Source organism: Aotus nancymaae, unplaced genomic scaffold (genome assembly GCF_030222135.1).
Source record: "Aotus nancymaae isolate 86718 unplaced genomic scaffold, 86718_ANA_hifiasm-v0.15.2.pri h1tg000010l, whole genome shotgun sequence".
NCBI lineage: Eukaryota > Metazoa > Chordata > Mammalia > Primates > Aotidae > Aotus > Aotus nancymaae.
In genome coordinates, this window is record NW_026988421.1 from 70,890,523 (window position 1) to 70,912,363 (window position 21,841).

Consider the following 21,841-nt stretch of genomic DNA (forward strand, 5'->3'; position numbering starts at 1 on the left):
CCCTCTGGCTTCCATTCCCTGCTGACACCCCAGGATGAAGCATGGTCATCACGGTTTTACAAATATGCCCACCCCCGACAACCATCTGCCCTCTGGAGTGTTCGCCCAGCCAACCTCTGCCCTGTGGGCCTTCCGTACACCAGACCTGGCCTGTACCCACCCTGTGAGCTTCGCTGGAGCAAGTCACTGGACTAGGCTGGCCCCTTCCACTGCATTAGGACCACGTACCTCCCGGGACCTGGGATGCGGCTGGGTGGTCCGGCCAGCTCTCCCTAGCAGGCTGCTTCCTTGCTCGTCCTTCCTCAAGCCCACCCCAGCCCACCTCACTTCTATCTGAGAACCTCGTCTCCCATTTACTGAGAAAACAAGCCTTGGATGTGAGGTTCTTCTTTGAACCATCCAACCCATGAACCTTCCTAATTACCCCCTCTTCTCCCTCCTTCCTGTTTTATCCCTGCATCATCAGACTTTTGCTGTCTTCTTTTTGTTTTTTGAGATGGAGTCTCACTCTCTCACCCAGGCTATAGTGCAGTGGTGCGGATCTCAGCTCACTGCAACCTTTGCCGACCAGGTTCAAGCGATTCTCCTGCCTCAGACTCCCAAGTAGCTGGGATTACAGTCGCCTGCCACTGTGCCTGGCTAATTTTTGTAGTTCTAGTAGAGGCCGGATTTTACCATCTCGGCAAGGCTGGTCTCGAACTCCTGACCTCGTGATCCACCCGCCTCAGCCTCCCAAAGTGCTGCGATTACAGGCGTGAGCCACCGCGCCCGGCCAACTTTTGCTGTCTTCTAGATCATTTTCACCAGCCTGCACTTGGCTCCAGGCTTTCCCATCTCCACAACACCCAGCCCAAGGGCTCCTCCTCGGCTGCAGCTACTGCTGTGATTCTCTCCTCAATCAGACTCCCATCAAGAGAGTGGACAATGAGGCATTCCCTCTGCAGCCAGTTCCACAGCAGCCTCCCCTGACACTGCTCCATGCACACTGCCCTGACCCCAGGCCAACTACAAAGCAGCACCTCCACCCTTGCCCTCATTCCCGGCTGGCCGGGCTTCTGTGTCTCTCAAACCTTGGCTGTAGTTCAAGTTCCCTAGGTAAAAGTGGTGCTTTTGTTCTGCTTTGCCAAAGTTTGAGGACGATCTTCTTCTTGCTAAGTTTCCAAGGCACTCCTCTGTGGTCTCTATACCTGACATTTGAGTACCAACCACCAGCCAAAGCCTCCAACAACGCTCCCCTGACCCCACCCCCAGCTTCCAGGACTCCACACTTCCTGGTTCTCCTTCTCCTTACTGGGTCTTCCTCCTCTATCTGACCACCAAACACTGGGATTCAGCAACACTGGGTCTAGGGAATCCCTTCTCTGCTCTGTCTACATGCTTTCTGTGGGAACTCAAATCCACTCCCTATTGCCTTTAGGTTGAAGACACCCACTTACGTATGGACCACCTTGAGTTCTCACATGAGCTTCAGAATTACACATCCACCTGCCTTCTTGACATCTCTAACTGGATTTTTGCAAACATCTCAAACGTGACCTGTGTATCAGAGGACCTGCTTTCATCTCCAACACCTGTGTCCCGCCCAGGTCGCCCAGCTGAGGAACGACCTCCCCCACCCACTCGGGTGCTCCAGGCTGCCTGGGGTGGGCCTGTTCTCCTGGGCTCCTGTTCTTCCCCCACCTTCCACCACCAATCCAGTGACGCTTGGTGTCGCATCCAGCTCCAGAGTTACCCACGGAGTTCGGTCCCCTCCCAGCTCATATGGGGGCTTGGTTTTGGCTTTTCCACTGGTCTCCCCACTCAATCTCTGCACACCAGAGTAACCGACTTAAAATAAATCTGAAAGCCCTGCTGTTCTTGGGTCCCTCTAGTGCCCCCGGGGCTCTGTAGCCGCCCCGTTTAGCCCCCTATCCCAAGCCTCTCGCTGCCCTCCCCTGTGCCTCTTCACTGAACTGTGGGCCTGGAGCAGCCCAAGTCCTTTCAGCCTTGGCGCATTTGCACCTGCTGTGCCCTCTTTCCAAGATGGCCAGCCCCCTACTTGTGACAGGCCTATCTTCCCCGCCCCAAGGGAGGAGGAGCTGGCTCCGCCCCTCCCACATGCCCGGGCCTGGTGCACACAGCCTCCCTGTTGACACTGGCTGACGACCGGATGGATCAAGGAAGGAAATTCGAGTTTTCTGCTGTTTCCTGTTGTCCTTGCATCTCTGTCTCACAACAGCATGCCCCATTCACTAGCTGTACAATTCCCCGGGGTTCTCTGGTCTCAAGATTTCGATGCAGTTTCCCCATCATCCTCCTTCCCTTCCCTTCCCTTCCCCTCCCACATTTCAGATGAGACAGGGAAAGAAAGGGCCAATTTAGACAGATCTCCCTCGTAGGAGGGAGTAAACTGAGGCCCCACCGGTAAGGGAAAAGTCGCCCTCCGAGAAGGCCCCCACCCGCCTGGCTCACCTGCTTGTGCGGGTACACGTTGATGTGGCACTTGATACACTCCTGCCCCATGTTGGCCCAGGAGTTCCCGCTCATCCATTTTCTCTTGCACTTGGGACACTTGTACTCGCCGAAGCAGCGTTTTTTGCCCTGGTACGGCGTCAGGCCCTCACCTTTGGGACGTGCCTACAGGGCAGGAAGCAAACACAGGATTGGGGTGCAGAGGTCAACATGATGCCCCACAGGGTTCCCCTGGCCTCCGCCTCTGTCCTCATGTCCTGTGTCCATGTGTGTAGGCACCTTCTGTCCTCAGTCTAGATAACACCAGAGTGGCACCCAGAGAACAGACAGGAGTCCCAAGGCTGGGAGACACATGGGGGACAGAAAACAGAGGTGGTGGTGGGTGGCGCACGTCTCTTCTAGATTTAAGGAGTAAAGTACTCAATGGAGTCTGGAAATTACTTCCTTAACTCACATGTCCTCAAGGGCAGCTGGTCTCATGGTCCTGCACACAGGCACTCTGGCCCACCCAGAAGTGTGTTTTAAGGACATTGAAGAGGCAATCCAAGCATGGAAACTGGTGGCAGTGAAGATGAGTCTTCCTCCTCCCCGCGCGCAGCCAGCTCCCCTACTAGGAGGCAATCAAGTTTCCCTGATACCACTCCTAGGGCGGGCCCTGCGTTTACAGATGCACATGACATACACATTTGTACAAACATTCTTTTCCCTCATGAAAATGGAAACAGATTATCCATCTGGTTCTGCATCTTTCTGGTTCTGCATCTTCTGTTTTAAAAAATTATATTATATTATTTTATTTTTTTGAGACAGGGTCTCAATATATTGACCAGGCTGGACTCAAACTCCCGGGCTCAAGGGATCCTCCTCCCTCAGCCTCCTGAGTAGCTGGGACTACAGGTGCATACAGCCATGCCTGGCTACTGTTTTTTACTGAATAATATATCTTCGAGTTTTCCCTACATCAGTACAAATAGAGCTACTGTATTCTTTTAACAGCTGCACACAGTATGAGTCCATGCAAGCTCCATAGTGCACTGACCAGTCACTATTTCAGAACATCTAGGTTGTTTCTGTTCTTCCACTATTACAAACAATGCTATAATGAGTAACGTTGTATATGTATCATTTTGCACATGTGTGAGTATATTTGTGAATATAAAAGTGAAATTGCTGGGTCAGCAGGTATGAGCACCACTAATTTTTATAGATCAAATTGCCAGTGCCTCTCCCCACATGCTGCAGGTATCCCAACTTAACATTCCATATCAGCATCAACAGAGTTTTCCTTATTACCAATCTAAAAGCTAGAAAATCTTCTCAGAGAAGCTTTGACTTGTATGTCTTTTATTATGAGCAAGGGTGAATTTTCCATTCATTTAAGAATCACTTGTGTTTCCTTTGTGAACTATTCGTTCATACTCTTTGTGATTCCTTTTTCCTGAGGGAGTTGCCTAATATTTTTCTTGTTGATTTGTAACTGCATTTTATATATGAAAGAAACTAGCTGTCTCCCATGCAGTGTTATTTTAACAGCTTTACTGAGATATAATTCATGCATCCTACATTTCGCCCATTTAAAGTGGACAAATTAATTGGTTTTAAGTATATTCACAGAGTTCTACAATCACCACAATCTAATTTTAGAATACTTTTATTGCCCCCCAAAAGTAGCCCTATACTTAGTAATAGTCCTTCTCCATCCTACTCCCACCTCCTTACCTCACACAGTCCTAGGCAGCCACTAATGTACTGTCTGTCTGGATTTTCCCATTCTAGGTATTTCATCTAAGCAGAAACATACAACATTTGTCCTTTTGTGTCTGGCTTCACTTAGTGTCATGTTTTCAAGGTTTGTTCACGCTACAGCGTATGTCAGCACTTTATTCCTTTTTGTTGCCAAATAATATTCCACTGTATGGATATGCCATGTTTTCTTAGCCCTTTTATCAGATGATAGACACTGGGGCTGTTTCTCAAGTTTGGCTATTATGAATAATGCTATTATGAACATTCACGTACAAGCTGCAAGTGTTTTTAAAAGTTGAATGAGTTACCCTAATAGTTGCACATGGGAGATTCACACAGAAATGCGACCACACAGGTCTCGAATCCTTGCTGGCTGAGGCTGAGGAGTGGCTACCCCATCGGCTTGCATGCACGTGCTTCCTCCGCGTCGCCTCTGCTCCCACCAGCTACAGCTGAATTTACGTTCTCTCCTAGGCCCTCGCAGGCTTTGAGTTGCAGAAGCTTAAACGTAAGCTCTCCATGGTGGCTATTCAAAGTATGGTCACCATAGCAGCGACAGCACCACCAGCTTGTTAGAAATGTAGAGTCTCAAGCCCCACCTAGGATCTGCAGAATTAGAGCAGCATTTTAACAAGAGCCCCAGGGAATTCATATGCCATTACGTTAAAGAAGGGCTGGGCTTCCATAGTAACTTTCCTTGGGGAACTGCCCATTTATGAAGTGGTGCATAATGGTTAAGGGCACACACTCTGGATCCAGGTCCTATTACTTCACAAGGATGATGACAGTAACTACCATATAAGACTGTTCTGAGGATTAAACGAACTGAGGATTAGATGCAAAACATTGAGAACAGTGCCTGGCACGCAGAAGGCAAAACAGGAATATTAGTGCGAGTATTATTATTTATTAATGTAGAACAAAAAGTGGTATCTGAAATTGGTACATAGTTGCTTCCTTTAGTAATCATGCCTCTTTTTCCCAGGCACCATTACTACCATTTGGTGATAGCCTGCTAGAATTTCAGGCAAAACACTAAGAGGGGACATATGTGCTGAGTGTGCAAATCTAAAGTTAGAAAGTGACACCAACACCACCCTGATCTCCTGGGCCCGCTGCCTCACGTCTTTGGATCCTCGGTGGCCTTCCTGGCAGCTGTAACATTCTTGGGAGAAGGTTCGGCCTGAGCTCCAGGGCAGGGCTGCCCTCAGCCCTGGTCAGATCAGAGAGAGGGGTCAGCCACATCCAGGGGAGTGCTCAGCGGGCAGCCAGGGCCTGGGGCCAGTCAGTTTGTAACAGGGGTCAATGTGTGCCTCCGAAGGCACACTGAGCTCTGTTGGTCTCAAGTTAGTGGGTGTCCTTCTGACTGTCTCTGGTGCCACCTTATTTTTCACCCGGGGCCTGTGGCTTCCAAGCCACCCCCTCTACCACCCCCCCCATTTTCCATCATCTGAAATAAAGCACCAGATGAACTCACTCCTCCATGTCTCCATCCTCAGAAGCATCTATATCTTCAGAGGGGACGAGGGGGCAGGCTTGGGTGCCTCCCCGATGCTGAGGTCTGACACTCCTTGATTGAAGGTGGGAATTTGGGGACTGCCACCAGCCAGGCCCACTCTGGATCTGGTTCTGCAGGCCTCTTAGCTCAGAGAGCTCACAGGACCTGGTGCCTGGCCTCACACAGTTGGGGCAAAGGTCAAGTCATCCCAGGACACTGGGCAGAGCGAAGCATGGGGAGTGGGGTGGACTCTGAGAATTTGTTCCCAGAGCCCCTGCTTCAGAAATGAATGGGTAGGAAACCCACACAGATAAAGGAGACACCATGTGTGAACCGAAGGGAACAGGAAGATGAAAGAGAAGAGCGAGGGGTGAGCCAGGAAGCACGGACGCACCATGTAATTAGAAAAGCAGCCGTCTGGAACTGTCCGTCAGGGCGTGTGAGCTGCTTGGCAGGCAAGGGACGGGCCCCAGCCTTCTGCAGGACCAGACATCCTCAAAGCACCATTCCCACAGCTGCTGTCAGGCCAGGCGCTGGGAGGGCCCGGCTCCAACACGCTATCACATGGGATACGACTCAAATTGTGGTCTCCAAAGCCAGATGCTTGCAATGACATCTGGCTCTGCCTGTGACTATCCGGGGGAGTTCCTCGCCATGTTACTCAACCTCTCTGTGCCTTGGTTTCCTCATCTGGAAACCAGGATGATGATAAAGAGCCTGCTTCCCGGGGCTGTTGGGATATGACACATTCATGCATGTAAATGTCTCAGCTCAGTGGTTGGCACATGGCAAGTGCTCAGTCACCATTAGCTATTTCAGGATGATTTTCTCCTTCCTTGCCTGCACTAAGAGAGGGAGGGGAGGTGTCTGAGGTGTTGCAGTGGCTAGGGCTGAGGTCAATGGGCATTAGTCCCGGGAGGAAAGTTCCAGAGATGGGAGGGAGGCCTGGGAGGGACATCTGGGTAGCTGTCTATCCCTGGAATGGGGAAGAAGCTGGTAAGCAAAAGAAGAAACAGCATTAGGCATCTTTGCTTTCTACAATTCTCATGGAAGGAGCATGCTGTGGAAGCTCTGGGTGGGGAGTCACTGCTGGCAGAAGGTGAGGAAAGAGGAAAGAGAAATGGCATTCGTGTGGCACCGCCTGTGTGCTGGGCTTTATGCTCAGGGCTTCACAGCCCATCAACTCTCCCAGAATCCTGTGGGGCAGGGAACACTATCAACCCATTTAACAGATGGTGAAACTGAAACACAGGGAAGGGGTAGGACTTGCCAAATATCCCTCCCAGGCCTTCAATGTGTGAAGGGCAGCAGACTAGGCCCAACAGGCCCTTCCACAAGGCCACACTTGACTCACCTCTTCTGTCTGTCACCCCCAAAGTTGTCCCCACCGTGATGGAGGCCTGTGCTGGTCGGGAGAGACACCCCTAGCAGGAATTTTATAAGAAAATCTCTAGGGCCTCCAGCTCAGCCCAGTCCAGTGTCAGGTGTTGGCTGTGACCTCCTGCAGATCAGAGGGTAGAGGTGGCCTGCAGGGCAGTGGATGGAGAGGAGAGGGGACTGTGGGCAGCTCTCAGCAGTGAGGAGCCACTTCCTGGAAGGGCTCAGTCCTAACATTGTTTATGCTTACAAATGAGGGCAGGGCCACGGGGAGAAGGAATTTCTAACAGAACAAAGGCTTCTCTACCCCCCACACACTCGCCCTGCCTCCTCCCAGAAAGGCACGGCCTCTTTTCATCAACTTCAGCAAGAAACAGACGGTAACTGCTGACAGCACTGCGGGGCCACCACCCGCCCGGCTGGGAAGGATGCCAGGCCTGACCAGGCTCTCCTGACCCAGGTCCCCCGCACGTACCCCTCTGGGGTCTCACATCTGCCAGGAACCTGGGCAAAGCTCACTGGAGCTCAGAAACCTCCCCTTGTAGCACAGACAGGCCCTCTGGGGACCAGAGAGGCAAGGGGACGCACTCAAGGACACACGGTAAATCTGACTGAGCTGGAGGGAGGGACGGATCCTCTGACTTTCAGACTGGGGCTGGGATCGCCACAGGAGGGCAGCGTGGGAAGTGGGAAGCTGCAGCTGCGGTGTGGGGGTGGGAAGGAGGAGCCAAGCCAAGGAGCAGAGAAGGCAGCGCCCTGTGGGGAAGTGGGAGGGGCCCCCCAGGCAAGCCAGGCGCTGGGGAAGAGATGTGGAGGAGGTTGACACTCTCTGGACATTTCTTCAGAACGGTTCAGTGTTTTCTTCCCATCCCTGCGTGAGATCTCTTGAGGTTGGCTGGGAGGTGGTGAGCTCCCTTCTCCTGGGGTTATGTAAGCAGAGGCTAAGTGAACAAGTATCAGGGGGGCTGCTGAGGGGACCTTTGCCCTGGTCAGGCAGGTGGATCTGGTGACTCCAGGGGAACTGCAACTCTACAATCCTCCCAACCCCTGCAGCTGGTCAAGGCCAACCAGGCAGATGTGGAGACAAGCTCTCTGAGATGCTGCTGGGGTGGGGGCTGGACAGATATATTTTCCTACTGCTTCTACAGGACAACTTTAAATTTCTATAAGCCTTCAAACTTAAAAAAAAAAAAAGTGCATTCCTTATCCTAAGCAAATCCATCTCTGGGCAGCTATCCCAAGGAAATAATCAGACATGCGGACCAAAGGGGTGTTCAAAGATGTCCATTACAGCGCGAGTTAAGACAATGAAAATCTGGAACGAGTGAGACATTCAACGACAATGAATTATGTTTAGGGTTCCCTAAATTACGTTACACCCTTTGGAGGAATGAAAACAAAGCCAGTGAAATAGTTATAATGATTTTTGTTAGGGGTTTGGGAAAATAATTATAAAGAGAGCAGGATAAGCAACCAAAGACAGCCGCTGCACAAGAGCGGGACTGGCAGGACAGCCGCCGCAAGGGCTCAGAGACAGGACTGTTGATGACCTTATTTCTGCAGCTTACGCTCTGTCTTAATGAATGAATTGCCTTTAACGCATGGGTATGACTTGGAAGAAGATAGTAGCCAGCCCACTCCCTGGCCCGCAGGCCCCTCCTGCCCCCTAGGGGGCGCACTATGTTTTCCCAAGGTGGTGGGAACCCCACAGAGACGGTGGCTCTGGCCACACTCCTGCCCCTGCAGGTGTGGACCCTGAGGCCCGGGCACTGGCTGGCCACAGGCTGTTGATTCTGTTGGATCATGCTCATGTCCATAGAGCTACCCTGCCCCCTAACCATGGAATGCACTCCCCAACCCTGGGTCCCTTCTGCTCCTTCCATTTTAAGGGAAGTCAGACATGTCCATACACTGTCACGTGACAACAGAGCCCGACTGCTCACTCCTCCCCAGCTGCCTGAAGTCCCACCACGAGTGAGTGATCCTTAGGGTGAAGTTTGATTCCCCCCACCCCTTGTAGACGATGAATCCCTTTTGCACTGAGGTGACATTGTGGCCTTTGGTTGTTGCGACAGAGAATCACGGGGACCGGGAGGGGAGCAGGGTGGGTGCTGAGAGCCTCAGGCTGTACCCTACACACCACAACTCCAGGCTGCACTCTGCCCCGGGATGCACGGCCTCTGCTCTCTGGATATGGGCCCAGCTATAGGCCTCCATGCCTCCCAGCCTGAGGTATGCGCCTCACCTCCACACCTGGCCTTGCCACCCCCATCCGCACAGGGGCACAGGCCTGTGCCTTGCCAAGCCCTGGGATGGAGAAATCACTGTTGCTTCATCATTGGGCATTTCTGGTCAGGGCCAGGCAGTCTTTGTGTCCTGACAACCACCCATGAGCTAAGTAAGGTTAGTCCCAGCTTTCAGATGAGGACACTGACGCATGAAGAGCTTACACAGCTTGCCCAAGCTACGCCGCCAGGAAATGGGGCAGTCTAGATCTGAGCCCAAGCCACCTAATGGCCCTCTTTCTAAACTGCTATGCAGCATGCCAGGACTACACGAAGAGACCCACAAAGCTGGGCTGCAGACAAACGGGAAGGAGCTGCTGCTTTCGTGGGTCCAGGCATGCTGGGGGCTCCCTCCCCATCTCCGGGCCTCAGTTTTCCCATCTCTAGAATGAGAGGCGGGACTGACCACTGGGCAGGGTCGTTGGGCTCCCAGGAGGCCCATAACTCAGCGTGTGCCTGGCAGCCCACTCACGCTCTACCCTCCCATGCAGCACAAGGCCGGCCCCACCGTGCGTCCAGCTGAGAGGCTCTGGCTGGAGCCAAGAGGAGCAGGGGGAGGAAATAAAGAACAGATGGGCTGCCTGCCGGCCCCTGTCCTGCCCCGTCTGCCCAGTCTGAGTGCTTTCCTGCAGCCTGGCCACTGAGGTGGCCCTGGGAGTTCGAGAAGGACTTTCCACTGATGCAGAAACAGAGGCCACAGGGGCAGGGCAACTAGTGCACAGAGTGGGCTCAGGGCTAGCCACGGACCCAGCCCAGGACCTTCCTGGAGGCCCTTGCCGGAGGAGGCAGAAGCTCCCTTGTCACTCTCCCTCGTGTCTTTCTTTGAGCCTGGGGCAGCGCGGAGTAAACTGGGGATAGAGGTCAGAGGCCCAGGATGGGCCCTGGCTCTCCCACGCCTGTCTCAGAGCCTCGGTTTTTATATCTTCCATGTGAGGGGACTGTTCTGGTGGAGCTGGGGACACTAGCATTCAATGAGCACCTACAATATACCACACACTTTCTGACCTGACTATCCAGAGCCCTTTCATTTGACAGGAGAGCAAACTGAGGCACAGAGAGGCCAAGCAGCCTGCTCAAGCCCACACAGCTGTGGAGCCGAAACTTAAACCCAATCGCTGACTCCAAAATGACACCTTCCACTGAATGCTCAGCCTCTCCATGAAATGGCTGAGAGAAAATTTAAAAAAAAGCCTGCTCCTAGGAACACAGCCCCACCTCTGACCTCTGACCCCAGCCACTACCTCAATATTCATTTGTTCACCTAATTTACATGGAGCACCCACTCTGCACCAGGCTCTGTGGAAAATTCCAGGAATGCAGAAACAAGACAGATGAAGAATGCCCTATCTTCATGGAGCTCTCAGTCCAAGGCTTTCCAAAGAGGTCAGCCCTGTGACCCTTTCACCAACTGTGGCCCATACCAGTCATGAACTCCCCCGGTCACACACTCCCAGGTCACACACTCCCAGGACTCACACCTGTGAAAACATGCTTGGACTCATGCCCTCAGGCAGAGGCTACAGGCCTCCCAAGTGACAGGCAAGGGACCTATGCATGACACACGAAGTTATCTCTGATCACCACCACAGCCTCATGAAATCAGCACCCTTAACCCTAATGACAGATGAGGAAACTGAGGCTCGAGACAGGGGCAGCGAGTCTGCCAAGTGTCGAGCCCCTGGCTTTTCTTCCCCTCTGTGCTCTGTGGCACTGCTTTAGGGACCAGCCAAAGACCCCCACACTCACATGTCCACATGCACGGCCGAGGGAGGCAGGTGGGAGGGCCGTGTCCCTGCAGCCTGGTCCAGGCAGCTGCAGGCTCCATGGAGGCCCCAGAGGAAGCAGGCAGCCAGAGGGACAGGTGGGCTGGGCTGCGGCCTGCAGGATGCTGGGAGGGAGGAAGGACGCGGCAAGAGGCCACCCGGGGCTTCCTCTGGAGCCTCAAGGGCCTCCTTGTCTGCGCACAGCCGTCCTGGCCTCCTTGCCCAGGGCCCCCTCCCCTCTTCTGGGTTCCTGTGGCAGCCCAGCATGGGCCCAGAAGGCCTGGCCTCTTGTCACCCCTCCCACCCCCGTTCCCAGCCCAAAGCCACCGCAAAAATGCCATCCTGATTCCACAACACTAGGGTTTGTCAAAGTGCAGGGAACAATGGGAGCTTTCACAGGGACAGGAAAAGGCCTCAGGAAAACCCTGGGGAGGGGGGCATGGAGTGGGGGTGTGGGGAGGAGGGAAGGGAGATAGGAGAAAACAAGCGGGGGACAGAGGGATGAGGCGAGACCCTGGAGAGACTGGAGCGAGCACAGCGTCAGGAATGAGGGGCGGGGAGTGGGGGAGCGCCCCTCAGAGCAGATGAGGGCAGAGGGGGCAGCAGGGTGCCCAGGAGAGGCCAGACACGATGGAGAAACAAACCAAAAGTGGGGAGGACAGAGAACTGTGGGGTGATGGAACCCACAGAGACCAAGGAGCGCCCCCAGGACCCAGAGAGGTGCCAAGCCCCCCAACACCCCATGCCCCCCGCACTCCATGCCCCCAACACCCGTACCCCCAACACCCTGTGCCTCTAGGCCCTGTGCCCGGCCCTGAGGAGCCGCTGCCCAAAAAGCAGCAGAACCCCCCCTCTCCAAATCCCACCCCAGCCAGGCGATTTGAAGTAATCTCAGGCAAAACTTTTTGGAAAGCAAAGACATTTTAATCACATGAACAGCCACTCCCTAAGTTATCTGTTTCCTGCTCTGGCTTTCCTCCCTTAGCAAACCACACGGATCAGAGCGGCGGCGCGGGAGGGGAAGAGGGGCCGGTCCAGAGGGGTGGAAAGCTTCCGAATCACAGGGATTGCAAAAGACAGAGGTTTCCTCCGCCACTGCAGAGACAGGGATTGCTGGCTGCCCTGGTGGGTGGATGGAAGATTTGCAAGCAGCCTGTGGTCCGCTGATGGCTGGAGGGGACTCTCGAGTTTGAAAACCATTCGTTGCCAGGTCTGGCACATCCCTCTTTGGGTCCCGTTTGCTCAGTGAGACCTTTCTTCTGACTGCAGCCCTCTCTCCTGCTGCAGTCACTGCCCCAGGTGAGCCAGGCGGAGTCTCCCCAAATACTTAAAGGAAGGCCCGCTTCAGATTTGGGCCTCACCACAGAGCTGAGACAAAACACACAAGGCATTCGGGTCCCTTCCCCCTCTGGCTCCAGCTGACCTTCCACCAGCAGCACTTACACTCAAAGAAAAGTCACTCCCTGCAAGTGGCATTCTGCCCGTCTGGGCCTTTATCCTGCTGTTCCCTGTACCCAACACTTTACCAGTGAACGATCATGCACCCTTCAAGAGCAAGCTCCAGGGCACCCTGATCTCCCTGGCCCAGAGAGGGCTAACGTCCTCCTCAGGAGCTCACCACACTGCCGAGTCCCAGGCTGGCTGGCGCGGTGCCAAGAACCCAGGCCCTGGAGAAGTCCTGCTCCTCAAACTTCCAGGGGACCCGCTTCCCCGAACTTCCAGGGGGCTTTGTGGCCTGCACCACTCGCTTGGCTCCAGGAGAGGCAAGAGACATGATCTGTCCTAGGTCATGTCCTGCCTTGACCCAGACTCCAGCTTGCCAAACTCAGATTTCATCCCAAATTTAAAAGAAATTCCCCAAACTGTCATCTTGTTTCCCACAAGCCTCTCTGTGCTATGGTCAGGAGTGCTCTCCACACCTCTCACTTCTCTGGGAGCAGTAGGCCCATGCTGGGGCTCAGAATCCATCAGCAGTGGAGGGGACACCGGGAGTGGCAGTGTCTACAAAGGGTGAGGTGTCAGGTGGACAGTGGAGTTGAGGACAGGGCGGAGGTCGCATGGGTAGGAGGTGGCAATGCCGGGGCTGATCCTGCTGTGGGCTCTGTCCGCTCCCAGGATGTCCTCTCAGGCTGCGCTGAACATCCTGGGTGTCTGTCTTAAGCTAGCAGTGCCACCTGCATAGGGCAGCTGGCCCCTGGCTGTATGTCTGAAGCCGTCCCTGGCAAGGCCTGGCTAGACATGGCCATGACCCGCCTGGCCTTTCCTGGCTGGAGGGAAAGTGGTAGGTCAAGAGGTGGGAAGGCCTCAGACTGGACTGAGGCTTTGGGTGTGAGGGCCACAACCCTGGGAGGAGGGGACAGGGGAGCTCAGCTCAAAATAGCGATGGGGGAAGGGTGTGCAGGGTGGCCAAGTGCCAGAAAAGAAATCTGATCTGCCCTGGCCAGTGAAATGCTGAAGTCAGCAGTTTGGGGCCACTCTGGCAGGAGCCTGGGGGCTGGGGCCCCCATGGCTGCCTGGCAAGAGGCTGCGGGCCTGACTTCCAGCCTCGCAAAACCCTCACATAAATCATCTCCTCTCTCTGGGATTCGATCTCCTCATCTGGCCAGTTGGGGGTAGAAAGAGAAGCAAACTTTCCATCTCTGGGTGAACGCTGGCGCTCACAGTGCTTAGGAGACTGTCACAACCACAGACAAGGGCTGACAGTGCTGAGTGTCCCCAGGCTGGGGCTGGCTACCCACAGAACCTGTAGGTAGCTTCATTGTGATCCCACTTCCAGGTGAGGAGATGGAGGCCAAGAGAGGTTAAGCCACCTGTCCAAGGTCACAGAGCAAATAAGCAGCAGGCTTTGAACCATGGTCTTTCTCGCTGTTACCCAATTCCCTCATCGCTGAGGGAGGCCATGGACAGGTACAAAGGACACCTGTGGCAACTTTAACCAGGCAGAGCAGAAGTTAAGGGGCTTCTGAGGCCAGTGTAGGCATCTGCCAGCTCTTCCTGTGGTTCCACAGTGTTGGTTGGTGTTGGAAATGAGAGAACCAGCCGTATGGAGGGGGTGCAGGTGCATATAATGTGTTTGTGCACGTGCATACATGTGCGAGGCCCTTGTGGTCACTGCGGATTGCTATACGGGCAGCACAGCCCTCACAGGGTTCTTCAGCTGGAGGTGGGGCCTCTGCAGAGAAAGAGCTGCTCTCATGTGACTTTTCCAGGGGATCGCAGGGCGGAAGGAAGCCTCACATTTCCCACCCTGGCTGACCCTACTTCTTCACCAAGGGGCTGGAAAGACGTTGTCAAACTGACCTTTCTCCACTGTCCCCAAAGGCAAGGCTGCTCTGTGCAGGAAGCTCTGCAGGAAGCAGAATGATGGCGTGTCCCCAAATGGTTACTTCCCCTGCCTGAGCCCCAGGTTCCCAGGCCCTAAAACCCTCACAGCTCCTGCTATGTGTGGGGTTCCCTTCACCAGCCATTCCTTCTTCCCTATAACCCCTACAGAGGAGGAATCCAAGGCACAGAGAGGTTAAGAGGTTTGCCCGAGGTCACATAGCCAGGAAACAACAGAGCTGGGATCCGAACCCAGGCTTGGCCCACTGCTGCCAACACCACATGCCTCCTGCATGGCCTTGAGCTCTGACCTTCTCCTTGCCCTTGTCTGTGGACAGCCCCACATGACAATAATCCTGCTGGTGCCCTGAGCAGGGAGGAGAAGGAGAAGGGGCTGGCTGGTGGTAGTTGTTTTCACACCCACCTTTGCACACCCCGGTCTCACTACCTGGCACACCCTGTCTCCCAACCAAATCCAGTGGAAGCGGCACTTCCTCCTAGAAGCCTCCTTGACTGCTCTGCCTGCAGGGACCCTTCTGGTCTCTGCCCCCTCACCCCAGGGCTCATCTTGTCACTGTCTGTGCCCCAGGGCCCTTAGGCCACCTCAGGGCCCCCTCCACACCTGCTGAAGGCAAGTTGGACACACACTCTGCAACCTGTGTGCACACACATGGCCTCTTTGCTAGGGTCCGAGCCAGCGCCTTTAAAGTGCTGATGGGGTGGAGCACCAGCCAGGGTGCAGACCTGTCCCCAAGGAGTGCCTGTCCCAGAGGGGCACTCAGTGGCGTGGGAGCCGGGCTGACCATCGCACAGTAATCATACCACACACGGGGCTGGGAGCGCCAGTCCACGTTCCCCAGCAGGAAGCAAAGGCTTGCTCTGAAGCCACACAGCTGTGCTCATCTTTCTGATTGCAGACTCCCAAACTCCTGCTTCTAGAGTATGTGCTGTTCTTCATGCTCAAGAGCACGCACAGGACCATCGGGGCATTGGTATATTGCACACTGCTGCCCCAGCCCCAGAGGCTCAGAATCAATAGGTTTGGGAAGGGCCTGAGAACCTGAGCCATCTCTTGAAAAGCAGGACCCACGGTGGTGTCGGTGGCGGCGGGGTGCTGGAGAGGGCTGGCCTGGCTCTCCTGGCCCAGCCCCAAACCTGTGACTCCTCAGCATCTGGAAACTATCACCGGGAACAATGATCATGGAGCAGGAGGCCTGGCTGCTCAGGGGCTCCAGGCCAGTCTGTTCAGGAAGGCAAAGGAACACAGAGCCTGCAGGCACCTCCTGCCCCCACCTCCACCACTGATGTTTGCCTTGGCACCCACACACAGCTCCCAGTGGGCCCAGCTGTCGGGAAAAGTCAGCCCCTGAGCTACAGACTTGGAGGCTGGTGGCAAGGTTGGGTGCCCAGAAGCCTGGACAGAAGCCAGGTGACCCCAGCTTAGCTCCCTGCTCTGCCTGCGGGACTCCTGGCTCATTACTGTAGCACTCTGGGCCTCAGTTTCCCTGCAGGGAGCTCAGGGACTACCCAGGCTAAAGGCCAGCTGCTCACCATGTACTGGCACATATCTCAGCAGCTTGATGCCTGGATTCCAGCTGCCCCCAGGGATTCCGCTTGTCCTCTGCAGGCCAAACACCAGCCAGGGAGCAGGGAAGGCTTTGAAGCACCAATCGCCGTGTGCATTTACTTCCCCTCCACATGTGCCCTGGACAACAATGAATTAGGCACCCACGAGGCACTGGAGGAGGGTGGTTAACAAGACAGATGCAACCCCGGCCCCCATGAACTTACAGCCAGGCACAGAGGAAAAGAAAAGCAAGTATCCCATTCAGATCATTAAAGCTGTGATGAGAGCTATGAAAAAGGGGGTGCCGTGGCAGAGAAGAAAGGGGATCCCCTCTTCAGAGTGGGAAGCCACACCGCAGCTCTGTTCAGGGCAGTCAACCATTCCCGGTCTTTGATGGTTCACAGCCTCAACTCCTTAAGGTGGGCGTGTCTCACCTCCTCCTGCCCCTGACCTAGCTCCAACACACTGCCAGCAACAAGCTCTGTGACCTGGGATAAGCCCTTTCCCTGCCTGGGTCTCAGTTTCCCCATCTGTCCATGATCGGGGGATAAAGTAAAATCGGGAAAGGCAAATACTTCCCCCTGTGTGTCTGCTGGTTACTTGCCACCAGAGCACTGTGGTGGGAAGGATTCTGCAGCTACGTCCAAGCTCAACTGGCAAGAATGGGGTGATTTTCGTGGTGCCTGCCCTGCCACGGCCGGGGGCAGCAGGCACACATGACTTGTGCCTAGATGATCCCTAAAGATCCTTCCAATGCAAATAGTTCCACGAGTAGACGGCACACAGGCTGGAGAGGTGGACAGAGTCTGGGTCCTGCCACTGCTTCTGCACACCTCTGGGCCTGTAGCAGAGGCTAGCGCTCACCTGGCTTGGGCCACGTTGGTGCTGTGCCTTCAAGGCATGACGCTGGCTGCGGGAGCTCTTTAGAAGTATGACTCTTCCTCCAGGGAGCATTCCCAAACTGCACTCCTAGCAGACACCTCCCTTGCCCTCCGGGGACCCCCTGTACCTTGTGGATCTCTGTAGGAAGCACTTAGGATACACCCGTCTCAGTCTGTGCGTCTGTCACCTCCCTCCCTGCCCTCTCCTCAGGGACAGAGACCCTGTAGGGCTCCCCTCTGATTCCCTGGGCCCCGCGTGGATCTTGCACAGGACAGGGGGCTCTGGGGAGCAGGTGAAGGACAAGTTGACATTTGGACATGACCATCAGCCTGGGAGAAGTAGCTGGAGGAGAAAGCCAGAGGGCAGGGGAGGATGGGGATGGGGCAGGCAGCAGCCTGGCAACTTCCTGGGCAAGCATGCTGATTGCTGTTCCTGGTCCTCAGTGTGGCTATTGTCCCTGATGGTCCAGAGAACGGGCTCAATAGGGCCTCTGTCCCTTCCTGAGCAGGCCAGCCCAGCTCAGTGGTGTCCCACCCGGGCAGCTGGAAGGCGAGGGCCGACACTTCCTGTCCCCACTGCGAGTGTTTGGAGGAGCAGGGGGAGAAGGGGGGCTCTCAAGACAAGCACCCATCTGTGTCCCCCAGAGAAGAGCTGCCCAGCTGGGGGAGGAGGCGGGAGAAGGGAGAGCAAGGCAGGGGATGTGTTCAACCCTGTGCCTCAGCCCCTCCCTTCCCAGCCAACTCTCCTCTGAGCTGGAGCAGTCAGGAGGCCCACACTGGTCCTCTTGCTCTTCCTCGAACAGGCCAAGCACATCGGTGCCTCACTCAGGGCCTTTGCACTTGCTGTTCCTTCCCCCAGCTGCCCACACCATTTGTTCCTGCTTAATGTGTCCCTACTCAAGCTGTCATGTCCTCAGAGACACCGTCCCTGACAACCCTCTCGGAACAGGACCTACCGCCATAGCATACCCATTGGTGTCAACTTCTTTACTACTTGTCATCCTAAAACATTGAGAACTGCATTCTTTCCCCATCTTTCTTGTTCATTATGGAATGTCCTGTGCCTGGAGAAGTGTCTGGCACATAGAAGGTACTCAATAAATATACAATAACCGCTCAGACAAAAGTAGCATGCTTGAACACTGATCTGGCCTTCTGGGATGTGCTCAGGATGAGTGGCAGGGGAGGAGTGACATCACAGTGGAAAGGGCCCCGTGGGGCTGGGGCAGCCTGTGCAAAGGGCTGGACCACAAGAAGCATGGAGGGCTTGAGGTGTGGAGGCCAGGCCCCTCCAGCCTCAAAGTCCTGGACCATATCATAGAGTTAGATGGCAGCCCAGGAGTTTGGGGAGCCAGGGACTAAGCATTGAAAATGTGAAAGTCAGCCTGGCATGGTGAGATGTCTTTCTTTGGCTGTTGAGTGGAGGGAGGGGTCGGACATGAGGAGACCAGTTAGGGGGTGCCGCCACATTGCTGGGGAGAGGCAGTGGGGGTACGGTCAGGGCTGAGGGGTGGCAGAGGGAAAAGGGTGAGAGACCCCTGAGATGGCAGGAGGTTGAGTCCGCACTTGGGCTAGCCTTGGGGGAGGAGAGTGAGGGCTTGAGAGCGACTCCCAGGTGTGTGGCCTCAATCATCCATGTGGCTGTGGGGGCTGAGCCAGGTGCTACCCTCGGGCCGTGACAGCCCTGGCTCTGACTAGGGGACAAGGCGGGGTGGTTCAAGGGAAGGTGATGACTGTGTCCTGTGCCAGCAGTGATGGATGAAAGGAGACTGGCTGTCACTGGACAGCAGGCAGCAGTGATGGATGGCACAGCCTCATGCTAACTGTCTGGCCCAGCTCCTGTCCCCAGGAGTCGCCTATAAACCTGTCACGTGAGCCTGCTCAAGGTGCCCCTGGGCGTACGGTCCACCCTAAACCTGATTTGGAGGCATGGCCAGGCATCCTGGCCTTAATAAAACACACATACTCCCCTGCAGGTGAGAATAGGCTCAGAGCAGGAACCACGTGAACACAGGCCACGGTGCAGCCCAGGGCTTTCCCCACTGTTCTAAGTTGCCTCCTGGGCCCCAAAACAATTCTTTGGAGCCACAAAGGAAGACTCAATGGAGGGGGTGTTGACTCTATGGCAGAAGAAAACCCAGGAGGGAGAGAATGGAACCAGAGTCTAGAGGGAAAGGCGGCCCCGGCCTCCCAGGGCTGTGTGCCGGGCACAAAGGCAGTCCGTGACCAGGGACATAGAAAGATATTTTCTAGAAGAGATGAGAGTGGTTGCATGTTCTCTTTTGGTGCGATTCTCCCAATTTTCCATGTGGCTATTTTTATCACTTTTAGAAATCTAAAAGTGATGAGCAGAGAGCAGGACTGCCAAGGTCTCTTTCCACTGCCCACGGGCCCTGCACTTTCCAGAGGAGGAGGCTGAGGCCAGGTGACTCCAGCCCACACAGCCCATGAGGTCGGGCCAAGCTCAGGCCTGCTGGGATCTCAGGCCAGTGCAGGGGAGAGTGTGAAGCAACTGTGGAGATAGAAGAAGGGTCAGGAGACTTCTAGAAGGCTCTCTGGCCCCTCCTGGAGCTGCCATGCTCAGCCCTGGGACACTGCCATACCACTCTGAGAAGCTTTCTCAGCCCCAGAGGCCTGCTGTGCCAGGGCAGGACCCCCAGCAAGTCCACTGTCCCCAGTCCCTGGAGCCCCCCACGTGTGCCCCTTACAGTGCCCTGGCTGTCTCTCCTGCCCTTCCCTGGCTCCCAGTAGCCCAGAAGGCCAGAATCTCGGGAGTGGGAGGAACCATGTGGGGAGTCTTGGCTTGTGGAAGCCCTGGAGCAAGGACTTTCCTGTTCCACCTCCACAGGGGCACTGAACCTGTGCCCTGAACTGGGCCTGAGTGGGCACAGGTCTGCAGCCATGCACGCACACATGCATGCATGCACACGAGGAGCAGGTGGCATGCACCACGGCATGACCTGCCAGCTCCGTTTTAAGTCAACTGACAAGGAAGTGAGTGGCCGAGGCAGAGCCACGGCTGCAGAACCCCAAGGGAGGCAGCTCAGGAGCTTCCTGCTAAGCTCCCGGGTCCCCTGGGCTGGCTTCTGTGCGAGTGTGCATAGGCATATCGGTGAGGGGCAGACATGCCCGTGTGCACCCTTGCCCCTTAACAGACCCGTGTATGTACACGGTGTGGGCGGCCACAGAGCCCGGTGAGCTACACCCGTATCCAGAGGCCGGGCAGCCACAGGCAGCTCTAGATTTCTAAAAGTGATAAAAATAGCCACATGGAAAATTGGGAGGATCCCACCTAAGGAGGAGAACATGCAATCACTCTCATCTCTTCTAGAAAATGTCTTTCTATTTCCGAGGCCACGGACTGCCTGCAGCCACATAGGGAGATGCCACCATCCATCATGTGGCCCTTCATCCCCTCTTCTAGCTGAGTACGAACTGAAAGAGACCTCTGGCTGTGTGGTCCTGGAGACCTGGGTTCAAATCCCGACTTAGCCATTACTGGCAGCAACAGCTTGGAGAAGTTTCTAAAATGCTCTGAGGCTTAGTTTCCCCGTGTAAGTAGGGATAATAAGATCGATCGGGCAGGCAGTCAAAAAGCTTTAAGGAGCTCATGAGTGCCAAGCATGTGGCTGGAATTCAGTTAACAATAGCCACCATCACCATCACCATCATCATCATCACTATATGGATACCTGCCTAAATCTCAGGTGTCTAAGGCCTTTAGACTCTTTCTCCTCTACCTGCCAACCTTCTGAAAACCCAGGAGAGTCTGAGATCCATCATTTTACCCTCTGAAGGATTATAAGGAAGTCTACCCAGCTACCTTCAACAAATACAAGCCGCTGGCCCAAAATGGATTCAGTGCTGAGTGAGAGCAGTGGATGTGACCAGCCTCTGCCCCTGCCCTCCCAGCATGCCAGGGTTTCCCCTGGGATCTCATTTAATCCTCACAGTAACTCTGTGAGTTACCATCCACTGGTCCCCAGCATGGAGAGGCCTGGAGAGGTGGATGAACTTTCTCAAGGTCACAAAGTGAGTAAGTGGCGAGACCCCTCCCCATGCCTGACTCTTCAGCCCAGCCTCTGCCTCCTGGCCTCTGAGGCTGATGTGCTCTGGCACAAGGCGGGCACCCGTCCTGGGGGAGTGGAACGGAAGACTGTGGTCAGGCAGGCAGGAAACGGCCAGGAGGTCATGCAGGGGCAGGGGGAGCCTCTCCTGGGCCTGTTGAAATCCGCCAGGCTACAGGCTTTAAATGTGTAATCCTGAGTCGCAGGACTGGGCCCCTGTCCCCTTGGAGGGACCCAAAGGTTGGCTATAGAAAGCTGATGGTTCTGTGCAGAAAGCCAGACCTGGTCTGGACTAGCTGAAAAGGACCATACAATGACAGCTGGGAGTTCAGGGCCCTGGGTTTGGACGTCAGCTCTGTCAAGCCTGTCACCTCCTCCTTCTGGGCCTCAGTTTTCCTATCTGGAAAAGGCGTATATATGCATGTGCACGCGCATGTGCGTGTGTGTGTGTGTATGTGTGTGTGTGCATGTGTGTGTGTGTGAGAGAGAGAAAGAGAGATAGAGAGAGAGAGAGGGAGAGAGGGAGAAAGTTTAGGGAGGTGCTTTGGGTGTGATAGCCTCTAATGTCTGAGCCAATCTGACACACAGAATTGACAGCTTTGTTGTAAGGTGGGAGGATGCAAGAAGCGATTTGGGGACACGGCTACATGTCCACCCACTGCCCTTCTTGCCACAGGGTCACATGTGCCCCTCACACTCTCTCTACCTTCCACTCCTGTACGGCCAGTGTTGGAGGAAGACCCAAAGCAGTGAGAGCTCCGTGGGGTCTCTGTTCTCCCCACCCTCCCCCCTTCCCCCAAGACAGGCCTCCAGGCCAAGGAGGTGAGGGAGCATGCGTCCAGGCTTATACAATCACCACCTTGTCTCAGGGAGACAAAGACCAGG

At 55.0% G+C, this 21,841-nt stretch overlaps 1 protein-coding gene across 1 annotated transcript in view; it reads right to left on the reverse strand.

Annotated features, from left to right (window-relative positions):
• Positions 1 to 21,841, reverse strand: part of ZCCHC24 (zinc finger CCHC-type containing 24) — a 63,748-nt gene that overhangs the window by 9,697 nt on the left and 32,210 nt on the right. Inside the window, exon 3 of the mRNA XM_012466276.3 lies at positions 2,452 to 2,616. Within this exon, the coding sequence (XP_012321699.1) occupies positions 2,452 to 2,616 (165 nt within the window). The remainder of the gene's footprint in view (positions 1 to 2,451; positions 2,617 to 21,841) is intronic.